Source organism: Phaseolus vulgaris, chromosome 8 (assembly GCF_000499845.2).
Source record: "Phaseolus vulgaris cultivar G19833 chromosome 8, P. vulgaris v2.0, whole genome shotgun sequence".
Classification (NCBI taxonomy): domain Eukaryota; kingdom Viridiplantae; phylum Streptophyta; class Magnoliopsida; order Fabales; family Fabaceae; genus Phaseolus; species Phaseolus vulgaris.
The window spans coordinates 9,951,805-9,966,968 of NC_023752.2; the positions used below are offsets into that span (position 1 = coordinate 9,951,805).

The 15,164-nt window shown below is 36.9% G+C and overlaps 1 protein-coding gene across 1 annotated transcript; it reads right to left on the reverse strand.

Moving 5' to 3' along the window:
* Positions 1-10,909: 10,909 nt before the first annotated feature.
* LOC137826462 (protein trichome birefringence-like 3) lies at positions 10,910-13,841 on the reverse strand. Its single transcript, XM_068632431.1, has 6 exons — positions 13,374-13,841; positions 12,999-13,257; positions 12,701-12,872; positions 12,134-12,330; positions 11,820-11,978; positions 10,910-11,396 (listed from the first exon to the last, which is right to left on the reverse strand). Exons 1-6 carry the CDS (start codon positions 13,552-13,554, stop codon positions 11,066-11,068), a joined length of 1,299 nt encoding a protein of 432 aa, XP_068488532.1. The 5' UTR covers positions 13,555-13,841; the 3' UTR covers positions 10,910-11,065.
* Between the last annotated feature and the right edge of the window lie 1,323 nt (positions 13,842-15,164).

Below are 15,164 nucleotides of genomic sequence, written 5' to 3' on the forward strand. Positions count from 1 at the left end.
ATAAGTCCCGACTGTTTCCACTGGAACTTTCTCTCTATTCCCCATGAAGACAAACTTTTCATTTGGCTTTATGGTTCGGGTTTAAAAGAATCCCTACATCATATTAGAAACATGAGTTGTGCATCTAGAATCAATCCACCAAGAATTATGTGGAACTTCAGTTAAGTTTGATTCAAAACATACATAATAAGCATTATGTTTACCCTTTTTTTCGAACAAAGCCTTACGTTTCAAACAAGCCTTTTAGAAATGTCCAGATTTCTTACAAAAATGACATTTGTCATTCTTCTTCTGGAGCTTAGTAGAGGACTCATTTATCTCAGTGGTCCTTTACCTTTTTCATGTTTCTTGAAGACTTCCTTTCCAGCTCCCTGATTATTCACATAATGTATGGAGTGGTTTCCTCGATTCTTCAATCTAGTCTCTTCCTAAACTAACATGCTATGAAATTCATGCATATTCCACTTATCTTTCATAGTGTTATAGTTTATCTGGAAAGGACCATACTCAGACGACAAAGAGTTCAAAATGAACTGCACGAGAAATAAGTCTTGCCGCAATATTAGTCATTTCAATGACATGTTCGTGCATAGTATGAGAACCATCAAATTTCATGGTGATTAATGTACTCATTAATGTCCCAACAAGAGACTTATCAGCTGTTTAGGAGCGCTCTTCCACAGACTTCATGAATTCTTTTGCATTCTCGGTTTTTGGAATAATAGACTTGATATTGCTTGCTATGCTCATTCGCATAAACATCAAGCTAAGTTTGTTTGACTTTTCCCAAGCCATATAATGAGCTTTCCCCTAATTGCTACTATCATCAGTAATATCAGCAGGTTTCTCGATTCGAATGGCCAAATCAAGATCCAATACACCTAAGTGAAATTGGACTTTTTCACTTTAGTCAGAAAAATTTAGACCATTAAAGACTGGAACAGACGTAGCTTGCGAATGTAAGGCTACGAGAACAAATACTGCAATCACACATGCTTAACATTAATACTTCGAGACATAAACTAAACATACAATACAGATTCAAAAAACATTCTATGTATACTAATGTTCTCATTTGGGAGATTCATTAATAAACAAAACATAATGATGCTAATAGTATTAACTTTATTTGGCAAGATATATGCATTAACTAGAAACACTTGTTATCTTTGAATATACAAGCAAAGACTAATAACACACACTCACTACCAACAATCATATCCATTAATTATAAGGACAACTGATCAACCTTTGGATGATCCAAAAATGTCTTATAATAATGAATTTTCATTTATCCATATTTAAATAATTTAGCATCCATTCTATAGGTAATTGAAATAAAATTTATCAGTAATCTGGAATTAAATAAAATTTAAAGATTTGATCACTTTGGTGATTAATAAATCTATCATACAAATAATTCCACAAATTATATCATTAATTGAAATAAAATTCATCAATAATTTGGAATTAAATAAAACATAAAGATTTGATCACTTTGCTGATTACAAATCTATCATACAAATAATTCCAAAATTTTAATTTAAAAAATTAATACATAAAGCGGAAAAAAATCATTTTTCCATTCCTCACTTTCAATCAATTAATTAAATTTTAATTTAATACAAATTAAATTTTAATTTAATACAAATTAAATTACATTACAACATAATAAAATTTCATTAAAACTTGAATTAAACTTTAATTTAATGCAAATTAAATTAATTTTTTTCCGCTTTATGTATTAAAATGTAAGAAATTATGTAAATTAATTTATGTAAAGTGACTCACATGACTGAGTTTAAGTTTTGGTCCCGAATATGATTTAATAATAATAATAAAATTAAAGGGTCTGTTGGTTAACGTGAAAAATATATATCTGATGATGCCTAATGAAAACCTACATCTGATGGAGATTGGAAATTAAGAGCAATTAGTTCTATCTATGCAAATAAACACTCTCTCACTTTTAGCCATCAAGAACGTGTGTGACAATAACGTGATTGCCAAGAGATAGATTGGGACAAAGGAGATAAAATAATTGCTCAAGTAGGATCACTCATGGATCAATGTAAGTGCCTATTCTTTCATGATTGTATGAATATGTGTGAGAATCATGATATGATAAGATCTATATGTGAACATGAATGTATGCGTTCATACTCATGTCTAATTTTTACATGTGGTATCAAAGCCTCGTTGCTATTTTTTGTGATTCTCCATTAATGTTTTTCCAAAATCAAAGAACCCTAATTTTAAAATATTCCCAATTTAAAATTAGGGTTTATAAATTAAGGTACCTGTACCATCCTGGTACTGCCGGGAATTGGACCAATTAGACTCGTTAGGCATTGGGCCGATGGTGATGACCTGTCCAGATGCTCCAAGCCTTTACGCCTCGTGAACTCTGCTTAAGGCTGGGGGGCTGTGTACTGTCCTGATACTGTCAGGAATTGGGCCTATTAGGTTTGCCAGGTATTGGGCCAATTGGGCCTAATAGGAATCAGGCCGAGAAGGCTTGATAGGAAGGTAAGGCAAGCCTAAGCCCAATCCGAAAGTCTTAGCGAAATAAACATCGTAAAACGGCTTCGCCAAATCTAATAAATACTCTGATTCGTTGGCGCAATATACCTGATTATATCGCTTGAATACTCTGATTTACTTGCACAATATCCCTTATTATATCACTTAAATACTCTGATTTACTTGCACAATATCCCTGATTATATCGCTTAAATACTCTGATTTACTTGCACAATATCCCTAATTATATCACCTAAATACCCTGATTTGCTTGCACAAATGTTCCTGATTATGTTGCATAACTGCTTTGATTATATGACAGAAAATGTTCCGATATATTCAGATTTTAGGAAAGGTTACCATAATATGACACATTAATTCCCGAGAAAGCTAGGGTCCAAAGGTCAAGCCCATGAAGCCTTATAAATAAACGACCACCCCCAGGGAGTATCTCAACTTGCTTTTTTACATTATACTCACTAGATATACAAAATTTTATGCTCTTACTGACTTGAGCGTCGGAGTGTAATCACAAGAGGAGCCCTCATTCATTCTCTAGAAGCTGATCTACTAAAGCTTGAAGGGAGGCCATCAGGAGCTCATCCAAATTCCGATCGACTTCGACCCGACGAGAACATTTGGCGCCCACCGTGGGGCCCGATAAAACAGTTCCCACAACCATTTCCAATATATCAGAAAGATACAAGTCATGAGGACCAGACACATAGCAGCACCTGAAGCCGAAGAGGTGATCACATTACAACAGGTAATGGAGACAATGCACATGTTACAACGCAAGAACGAGTCAAGAAGACAAGTTGAAGAGTTCTGAGCCGCTCAGGAACTCCTCCGGAAAGAGTCTGCAGCCGAACAACAAAGGTTGGGAGGCGAAGACCGAAGCCTCCAGACGATTGATGGAGGATGCCATTCGGGCACACAAGGAGCTGCAGAAAGTTAATAAGGATCTAAGGAGGATATTCCAAGGAAGGGCAGATGCAGGACCCGCAGACTAAGCTGAAGGGAGATAGCGGAGGGACCCCTGTCCTTTCTCTCAGGCCATTATGGAAGAACTAGTTCCCCCGCACTACATGATGCCAAAAAGCTCGCTTTCTCAGGCTTGGAAGACCCCGAGACTCACCTCAAGGCCTTCAAAGCCCAAATGCTGATCTCAGGCGGCTCAGACGCCATCAGATGCAAAATGCTTCAAGGCATCCAGATGGAACCATCCAGTCATTTCAAGAGTTTTCCCAGTTGTTCGGTGAAAAATTCGCGGCCAATGTGGTGAAACCACCACGAATGGCTGACCTGTTCGATGTCAGGCAAAGGGAAGGTGAGTCGCTTAAAGGATATCTTAATCGTTTTTGTGAAATATTTGTATGCGTGCAGAACCCGCAGGACGAGATGGTCATATACGCCTTTGTGAAGGGGTTGCGGCCGAATCCTTTCAGCGACTCCCTACTCAGAGAGAGACAGATGTCAATGACGGAAATCAGGGAACGTGTCTCAGTTCACACAATAACCGAAGAGGCCATCCGACGAAAGAAGTCGAGCGAACGGCAGGACGAAGGGAGATACCAGAAGTGGATTCGAGAAGCTCAGTCGAGATCGACCGAGACAACTGTCAAGTGGTCAGATAATAGGTGGAGCCCCCCGTCCCAGAAGATCGGTTCGCTAAAGCTTGGAGGTAGCTACCAGCGCCTCATCCAGTTGGCCGACCGAGTACCAGAAGGGAGACCAAAAAGAGCTCATCCAGTTGCCCAATTGAGTACCAGAAGGGAGACCAAGAAGAGTTCATCCGTAATCCGATCGGTTTTGAGCAGGCGAGAACACGTTAGATGGGTGAATCATCCCGAGAACATAGAATGCTTTGAGGCTTCGCTTCTACTTCAGCTAAGTGTAATTTGTTCCCCATTTTTCAGGACGACAATATTTTCCCTTGAGTTTTTTGAAAATTTTCTCAAGAGGTTCTTAATGAGGTCGCACTTTAATAAAACTGCAATTTTGAATACCTTGTTTAGTTTACGCGCTTTATGATTTTTGATTCAAATACTTAAAAACACATACTCAGATGACCGAATACGATCAAAAACAACTCAGAACAGGGAGTTGTGACATACTTGGATGACCGAATCCGATAAAAAACAACTCAGAAGAGGGAGTTGTGACATACTCGGATGACCGAATCCGATAAAAAACAACTCAGAACAGGGAGTTGTGACATACTTAGATGACCGAATCCGATCAAAAACTCAGAAAAGGGAGTTGTGATTCTCTTACACGATCGAATACGATCAAGAGTAACCCAGAATAGGGAGTCGTGATTTTATCACACGATCAAATACGATCAAGAGTAACCCAGAATAGGGAGTCGTGATTTTATCACGCGATTGAATACGATCAAGAGTAACCCAGAATAAGGAGTCGTAATTTTATCACACGATCAATAGTAACCCTGGATAGGGAGTCGTGATTTTATCACACGATCGAATATGATCGATAGAAACCCAGAGTAGGGAGTCGTGATTTTATCACACGATCGAATACGATCGATAGTAACCCAGAATAGGGAGTCGTGATCACACGGTCAAAACCCAAAAAATTGCAACATCAGACCTAAGAGGTCGACCTGGTGACACTCGAGTTAAGTCTCTCAAACTTCCCTTACCTAAAGCGCAAACGAGCAACTTAGAAGAAACGCATATATATAGAGTCGCAATGGCTCAAAACGTCGAAAAAGTTCACGATATGCATATAAAACGTTAAAGCAAGGTTGGAAACCCAAGTTTGCGAAATTAGAGTACAAGTCAAAACGTCCTTTCGGTTTAAAAAAGAAAATACATAGAAAACGATCAAAAAATCACACATCTTTAACAAGTTTGTCATCCACGACGGCATAACAAGGATTCACATCGGAAAAATCTATTCCGGGATGAATGACGCAGGCCTGCACCATGGCAGTTTCAAAACCAACGGCATACGATTTGGTTATGTCATTCTTCAAAGATTCAGAGTATTCACCCACTCAGCCTCCCTGCAGACGATCTTCCCTTTCAACTCGTGGAAATCGTCCTCGCGGATCCTCACATCCTTTTCCAGCTTGTGAATCTGGAGAAACAAATATGCCTTCTTCTGAGTCCAACGACCCTCCTCATTCCGAAGGCGGTCTATCTCCACAACCTCTGTCTGAAAGCAGTTGATCCCCGCCTAATGCTCGCCCACTTGGCGCTGAAGCATTCCGATCTACTCCAGATTTTTCTGAGTCTTAACATTTTCCATACTCACCAATGTAGTGGCTCGGGCAAGAAGACCCTCAACATCTCCACCCAGGCGTCACAGTGCTTGAAATGCCGAAATTTCACGCCCAAATATATGAAAAGAAAGGTACTGAACAGAAACTAGCCCATAGAGGTTGGAGCTCAAGTCATTAAAGTATGCTAGGTATTGGGTTGACGAAGCTTGCTAGGCATTAGGCCGATGGTGATGACCTTTCCAGATGCTCCAAGCCTTTACGCCTCGCGAACTCTGCTCAAGGCTGGGGCGTTGTGTACCGTCCCGATACTGTCGGGAATGGGACCGATTGGACTCGTTAGACTTTGGGCCGATGGTGATGACCTGTCCAGATGCTCCAAGCCTTTACGCCTCGCGAACTCTGCTCAAGGCTGGGGGGCTGTGTACTGTCCTGATACTGCCAAGAATTTGACCGATTAGGTTTGCCAGGTATTGGGTCGATTGGGCCTAATAGGAATCAGGCCGAGGAGGCTTGATAGGAAGGAAAGGAAAGGCAAGTCTAAGCCCAATCCGAAAGTCTTAGCGAAATAAACATCGTAAAACGGCTTCGCCAAATCTAATAAATACTCTGATTCGTTGGCGCAATATACCTGATTATATCGCTTGAATACTCTGATTTACTTGCACAATATCCCTTATTATATCACTTAAATACTCTGATTTACTTGCACAATATCCCTGATTATATCGCTTAAATACTCTGATTTACTTGCACAATATCCCTAATTATATCACCTAAATACGTTGATTTGCTTGCACAAATGTTCCTGATTATGTTGCATAACTGCTTTGATTATATGACAAAAAATGTTCCGATAAATTCAGATTTTAGGAAAGGTTACCATAATATGACACATTAATGCCCGAGAAAGCTAGGGTCCAAAGGTCAAGCCCATGAAGCCTTATAAATAGACGACCACCCCCAAGGAGTATCTCAACTTGCTTTTTTACATTATACTCACTAGATATAAAAAAATTTATACTCTTACTGACTTGAGCGTTGGAGTGTAGAGGAGCCCCCATTTGTTCTCTAGAAATTGATATACTAAAGCTTGAAGGGAGGCCATCAGGAGCTCATTCAGATTCCGACCGACTTCGAGCCGGTAAGAACAATACCCATTCCTTTATAACATAACCTTAATTGTCTTAAACCATCAAAAATCAAAGACCTTAATTTTAAAATATTCTCAATTTAAGAATCCTAATTTAAAATTAGGGTTTATATATTAAAGTTTTCATTCCTCAATAACAGAACCCTAATCCACACCCAATGTCATTAACGGCGTCACCACCATTTTCTACTGTCGACGACGCAGTTGGCCGCGCTTAGATTCAGCGTTAAGATCTAAATCGAAACCAGGGTGCGACAGCTTGTGGTTGGCGTTCGCGCGAGCAATCGCGTAATGGATCTTGGCGTGCGGTGGTTCGTGCCTACGACGCGAAGGTTCATGTACCCTTTAGCAACGCAGTGGTTCACGCAGTGGCTCACGTGGTTGTTTGTGGCTGGCAGCTGCCGCATGGTGCAAGGTGGCGGTGGTGGCTGTAATTAATGTTTTAAAATTTTAGCAAAAAGGAAAAGAAACTATGTGTGAATTAATTTACTGCACAATTTGTGCACCTTACGCTATCAGTTTCATTAATAATTTTATTAAATTTTTTTAATAAAATTTTATTATGTTATGATGTAATTTAATTTGTATTAAATTAAAGTTTTAATGAAATTTTATTATGTTATAATGTAAATTAAACTTTCAATATAACATAATAAAATTTCATTAAAATTTTAATTAAACTTTAATTTAATGTAAATTAAATTAAAATATAACATAATAAAATTGTATTAAATTTTTTAATTAAATTTTAATAAAATTATTAATGAAATTGATAGTGTAAGGTGCACAAATTAATGACGTAAGGTGCAAGAAAGTTTTTTGATCATGATGAGGTTATTTTTTTTGGTTTTTACCAAAATGGGGTCCGTTTAAAAAAAATTACAAATTTAGGCAAGTCGTGCCAATTCGGCACGACTTCATATGCAGAAGTCGTCCCAATTAGGCACGACTTTTGCCATGTCATACTAAAGTCGTGCCAACTTGGCACGACTTCTGTCTTGTCATACTGAAGTCGTGCCAACTTGGCACAACTTCAGCCCTGTCATATTGAAGTCGTGCCAACTTGGCACGACTTCTGCCCTGTCACTTCATTCTCCACACCATCAGATTCCTTACACGTATAACTTTTTACTTTCTCTTTCAGGTACTTTTTCCACTCCACCAAATATATTTGGAATTTCGGCATTCACCCCTCTTTCTGCATATAATCCAACATCATCCATGCACTATCGACCCATAATGCTCTCACCAGCATCTCATAATGAAGCCAATAATAACGATGATGAACATGTCGTTGATGATCCTCTTCGACGAAGACCTCGACGACAAACACGAAGACCACATTGTGTCACGTCTTCCCCTAAATAATTTACTTCTAGTTCAACTTTATAGTTTTATTTTATATCTTGTAATGAATATTACTAATTTGTTTAGTTCTAATTAATCTCTTCTCATTATTACGTGTTCTGTAAAATCATTACTTCTCAAGCTATTTATTTTGCAAGTTCACAACAATAATTATCTATTTATTTTCCAAATACAATAAATTTTCATTTATGTATATTTCCAAATTCAATAACAATTTTCTTCATTTTTTAATTAATCAAATAATCAAGTTATTGTATTACATTACCGTCAAACATGATCCATACACGATTATCCAATTTTTTGTTCCTTAAAACTAACACTCTTAGAAAATTATGTATCAAATTAATTTTTAACATTACATAACTTACTACCCAATATATAAACAATAAAATTAAAAAAAAATATTATGATGTGGCAGAAGTCGTGCCAAGTTGGCACGACTTCTGTATGACAGGGCAGAAGTCGTGCCAAGTTGGCACGACTTCAATATGACAGAGTTGAAGTCGTGCCAAGTTGGCATGACTTTAGTATGACATGGTAGAAGTCGTGCCTAATTGGGACGACTTCTGCATATGAAGTCGTACTGAATTGGCACGACTTGCCTAAATTTGTAATTTTTTTTAAACGAACCCCATTTTGGTAAAAACCAAAAAAAAAACCCCATCATGGTCAAAAAACCGTGCAGGAATTCACACATACAATTATATTATAACATTATATTTTAATTTACTGTAAATTAAATCAACTTGAATCTTAATGTGCAGTAAATTAATTCACACAATTTTTTTTCCCTTTTGCTAAAATCCTAAATCATTAATTCAAGCCACCACTGCCACCTTGCACCATACGGCAGTTGTTAGCCACGGATCACCGCGTGCCGCCAACCAATCCACCACGCGAACCACCGCACCGCTAAAGGGTTCAGGAACCTCCGTGTCGCAGCCATGAACCACCGGGCGCGAAGACCTACTACGCGAATGGTCGCGCGAACCACCGCGTGGAGAAGACTCATCGCATTGCTCGAATGCCAGCCACAAGCCGCCGCACCCTGATTTCGATCTGGATCTTAACGCCAAATCTGGGCACAACCAATCGCGTCGTCGGCAACAGAAAAGGGTGGTGACGGAGAAGCTTGGGCTGACAGCGGTGGAGGCTTGCGGCGGTGACGCGTTTTGGGTTCACAAGGTGTTGACGTCGTTAATGGCATTGGGTGCAGATTATGGTTCTGCTATTGAGGAATGAAAACCTTAATCTATAAACCCTAATTTTAAATTAGGATTCTTAAATTGGGAATATTTTAAAATTAGGGTTCTTTGATTTTTTTATGGTTTAGGACAATTAGGGTTCTGTTATGGAGGAATGGAAACCTTAATCTATAAACCCTAATTTTAAATTGGGAATATTTTAAAATTAGGGTTCTTTGATTTTGGAAAAGCATTAATGGAGAATCACAAAAAATGAGCAATGGGGGGCTCTGATACCACATGTAAAAATTAGACATGATTATGAACGCATGCATTCATGTTCACATATAGATCTTATCATATCATGATTCTCACACATATTCATACAATCACGAAAGAATAGGCACTTACCTTGATCCATGAGTGATCCTACTTGAACAATTACTTTATCTCCTTTGTCCCAATCTATCTCTTGGCAATTACGTTATTGTCACACACGTTATTGATGGCTAAAACTGAGGACACCGTTTATTTGCAGAGATAGAACCTATTGCTCTTAATTCCCAATCTCCATTACATATAGGTTTTCATTAGGTATCATCATATATATATTTTTCACGTTAACCAACGGACCCTTTAATTCTATTATTATTAAATCATATTCGGGACCAAAACCCAAACTGTAAGTCATGTGAGTCACTTTATAGAAATTAATTTACATAATTTCTTACAATACTAACAAGAGCACTTACACTTCATTGTTATATCAACACGTTGGTTGTTGAAATCTTGATAGGTCATCATGCTGAAAAAATATTTCTTAACAAAAATTAAAGGTAAAACAATAGAAAGTACGAATCTCCCTTTTGTGCTTCTTAGAAAACAATTTCCCATAAAACTAAGTTTTGTAATTAATTTCCCATAAAACTAAGTTTTGTAATTATTATAAATAAATCACAAGACAAACAATATCCAATGTTAGAGTTTTCCTTTTAAAAAATGAAATTTCATTCAATTAAAGAAAAAGAGGTTTCATCATTCTATCATTTTAAATAGTGTCCAATTAAACTGATTGCATTTAGTATGAAAGAATTTTTTGGTTTCTGCATGACATTTTAATTCGGACATTTTAACCCGAAGATTTTCTTTATTATTTATTTCATAAATTTCAATTGCTTGTTCTTGACAGGGGACAACAAATTGTGACATTTGGTCATAAGCCATAAAGTATCTTCCTTTCACTTTCATTGCTGAGATAACAGAGCTTGCCTATGTCAAATGCCTGCTGTGTGTTTGGATATCTTCCACAAACGATTCACTCCCCAAAATCATGGTAAAAATTGAAAAAGTTGAAGCAATAATTAGTTTCTTTGTTTTGAATGTGAAGTGGAACTCAATTTTTTTTAACGTGACACCCAATTTGGTTCAACAATGTGCTATAATGGGAACTATTCGTGACACATGTATATTTGTACCACACAGGTGGCATTTCGACATGAATAATGTACACAAACAAACAAAATAATTGACATCTTCATGTCACAAGAGTAAAGAAAAAAGGCATGGATCTTTGTGCAAGATATATATTTGTTACAACATAGCCAAAAGTATTTGATTCCACGTATCAGGAACTCCAGGCAAACACCAGTGTATGCAATCTGCGTTTTGTGGATCAGCCCTTTCCTCTTCAGTCAACAGTTTCCCTCCAGTTTCAGTGTAAACCGAGGAATGACCATCAATTCTGTACTCTGATAGCTGTGTTATGTTGATGAATGTCACTGGAACTTTCATTTTCTTCACTACTTTGGACACCACACTCATTATTCTCTTGTCAGAACCAGTTCCCCAGTGCTGCTTTTTCCTCACTGGCTTTGTCTCATTGAAGCATTTCACACCTTCCATGTTGCCCCAGTCTTGGCTTCTGAGAAACAACACACTTGACTTGTTACAATATTGATAGTTTTACTGAGAAAAATATAAAGGAAGCAAATAACTACTTGAGTTATAAGTTGTTTTTGGATGAAACTGATTTTTGTTTGATTTTGATTAAAATTTATTTTGAGGTGATTTATGTTTGAGAATAGATTAATCTAAATGTAAAATAGAAATAACTTTAGTGTAATTTTTTTTTATCCAATACCAAAACTACTTGAAGTGCTTCAACTTGATCTGTTTGGATTTAGAATAAATTTCTTAACACGATACTAAAGGATGTGAATATTTACCTAACTATGATTTCAACATGGTTGTAGAGGATTTACTGTGAATCCAAACATGCGTTTAGCTTATAGCTTAAGTTGTTGCTATAATAATAAGTTGAAGTAAGTTTTCTTAAGAAAGAGACCTTGTGTGTGTTGGTGACATAGTGGTGAAAAAGACCCGGGTTTTGTTTGGATTGATGGTTGAGTCGATCCAGTTGGCCCACGTTTTCAAAGCTAACTTGTAAGCAATTGGGGTGTCAAATTCTTCATACCCTTCTTGTCCATTGGCAAAGGAACCCCATCTGAAAATTTGTAAACTAGAGGTTAGACACTGTTTTCCAGCTTTTTGTTAAAGATCAAATGCTGAAAGAGACTGTTGAATGGTAGCCATGAAAAACAGAAGAAGAATAACAGAAATATTATGCTGATTTAGTAGTGAGTATCAAAGAAAGCTAACATTGTTTTTATCCTTATACCACTCATCCACCATACGTAGGTGTTGAATACAAGGATGTCCACTCCTGTCCAGTTTTTTGCTCTTTCAGCTATAGCATCCACTTTTATTATCCTTTTCCTTATATCTATGATGTCTATGTCACTGTTGGACTCCACAAGGTAAGGGGCCCAATAGAATTCTATGGTGGCATTGTATGCCTGTGAAAGCACAGATACAAAAAGAATGAGCCTGAGTTTTCAGAAAAGAAGCATGATGTCTGAGAGTTAGTGTGCTTATTGTGTTTGTGTCAATTAGACAATTCAGAGCCAGAAGAGAATCTGATTAAGGACAAAACATATATGTTCTTTCAAATATGCTTTAGGTATTGTTTTCTGATTAGAATTGGATTTTGACCTTTATAACTCAAGTTAACATTTGATAAAATGTTTTATTGAAGTGAAACTCCAATTCTGATTGGAAAACAACAGCAAAAGCATATGTAAAACTGCATCTAAGTTTTGTTCTAGTTAATAGCTGTTTGAGTTGAGTAAACATATTTGACCATCATTTCAATCAATATATCAATACCTTGGCAGTGAAGACCGAATGAACTCTCCCTAGTCTCATAGATTTATGCTTATGAGGTATGACCCATTCTACCAAGCAGACAAAAGACTCCCACTGGTTTCTTTGCAGTGAATCCCCAACAAATAGCAGTCTTTTCCCTTGAAGCTTTCTGAGGGCTAGCTCTGGGTTGAAACTGCAAAATATAGTCATTTTGGAATGTAGTTTACATAAACTAATCATACATGTATATGATAAAAAAGTTTATATACATAAAGCAACTTCTACAATTACAATTGGCAAGTTGGAGTGAGGAACTTACCGTGGCAAGGTGCAATCTTCTGGCTGCCACTCCCAGTGACGATAGTCAGAATCATTCCTCCCATTCTTGACACAAGAAAACTGTCTATCTATATATGGGCAGCTTATGTCAGAGTAGAGAGGCGTTACTGAAGAGTTAAACACCCATTTCCCATTGGCAACATTGCACTCCTCAGGGTCAAAATCAAACCTGTCATCAATCCATGATGATGCATTCACAATCACAACCTCTTCATCTGCCTTTTTGTCACCTGCTAGGACTGTCATGGTATGATGAGATATAATTGCATTAGAATCAAACTCATAATAGATAAAAACATAAGAAGGCAAAGATGAGGTGAGGTATATAGTTGTGGCATATGAGAAGCTGACTTACTCGACTTTGGTTTGGTGATTTGTCTAGGACATGGTTTGAACTTGAAAATGGACTTGGAAGAGAGGAAACTGAGTCTCTCTGCATACAAGATAGCCACAAAAACAAGAACACAGGTTGTGATGATAATGATGGGAAGAGGAAGCTTTCCTCTGGAAGGCTTCATTATTCCTGAAGGGATCATGGGGATTAGTGGAGCTTAACGGTGGGAAGAAAGAGTTAATGAATTGGTGCTCAACACAACAGAATGATGAGGACATTGTACAAAGGGTTTAGAGGGGGAGGTTTTATGCATTTTTGAGTAGGAGTGAAGTTAAAGCATAGTATACTTTGCCACACTAAAAAATGCTAAATGATACTGGAGGTTAAGGAATGGGTTGAAAGGCTAACATCTTGGCACCTCATACTTTGGCCATGTAGAGGAAGCTATGCATGTAGCCACACATCATGCTTTCTAGTTTCTACATCATTAAGTAGACCCAGTAGAATATTCATTGGGTGGGAAATATACTATTCTTGTCAAGTTTCTATCTCTCAAATGACTATTTCAATATTCAATAGATCTGTTCTCACCAGCAAGTAGATGATGGTCCCAAATGATTACTATACTAAATTGTGTCTTACTCCATTTTAATACATTACTTTTTTATGTACGGCATAAGCATTATGAATGATTCACACACACATCCATTGTGTAGCAGTTGATGAATTCCTTAGTAGCCTTTGTATTGTCCTCAGTTTGTACTAAAATATTGCAGTGGAATATCAGAATTCATGTAAGTGAAAATTTGACTCAGACTAAATAAATAACTTCTTTTGAAAAATTGAAGTTGTTTAAGCATTAAAAAAAGGGACCCTTTCAAATTATATGGATATTTTATAAAAGGTCATTGTCTAAAATTTTTTATATCACTAATGACATTAAATCAAGTCGTTAAGGTATTTGAGTAATTATTATACACCTAACTTAATCATGATTCTATTATTCTCCATTTAAAAGGAGGAATCATGTTCAGCCATTGAATGCTGTTCTCTACTCAAACAGCTACCAAACAAAGAATATTAAGATCAGAAACCATGTTTTGAATATATTCCTCATTCCCTAAACATGACTTTCTCTATTGCATAGAATAAGTTCAGCAATATTGCTCTTCAACTATATAGTATATATTGAGCTATTTAATTTATGCAAGGTTGTCCCAGTATTGAGTGGGACATGATAGCTTCCAATTTGTTCTTATTTCAATACTCAGCTTATCCTTTCCTTTTCTATAGCAACTATTGGTTGCATGGACAACTTTCTTTCTTTTCACCCTGTACATTTGGCCTTTTCTGTTTTTGGAGGAATCTTGAAAAATTGTTCCTTCTCACCTGTTTGCCATTCTTTTTGGACATCAATATATTAATGCTTGAAATTTTGGATAGAAAAGGCCATGTTTTTTTAGTAGAAGTTGCTATTTATGCTACTCTTGTAGTGTTGTTTGATTTCTCAAGAAATTTTACTTTTATACAAACGAGTGAGAAGAGATTATTCAAATGCACGTAGTTACCAAGAGTGACTAAATTGGTCCAATTTAAAATGAATCAACACAAAGAAAAGGGTGTGAAAGTAAAGAAAAGAAACAAAGTCGGAATTGATTAAGTAAAGTTCTTAAAAAGAAATAAATCTATGCTTAAGGGTTGAATTGCGTACCAGACTGAAAGTAGGCGAGAATACACAGTTTGAATGTCCTTGAAACTTAGCATGAGAGCAAAACCCTTCTAAATTTGATAGTATTGTGTTATTCATATAGA

What these genes read in the sequence shown, in the direction of transcription:
- LOC137826462 (XM_068632431.1), bottom strand. Translation starts at nt 13,554, where the DNA reads ATGATCCCTTCAGGAATAATGAAGCCTTCCAGAGGAAAGCTTCCTCTT. An exon ending in AATCACCAAACCAAAGTCGA is followed by an intron (nt 13,258 to 13,373) that starts GTAAGTCAGCTT and finishes ATACCATGACAG; the next exon opens with TCCTAGCAGGTGACAAAAAG. An exon ending in GAAGATTGCACCTTGCCACG is followed by an intron (nt 12,873 to 12,998) that starts GTAAGTTCCTCA and finishes TATATTTTGCAG; the next exon opens with TTTCAACCCAGAGCTAGCCC.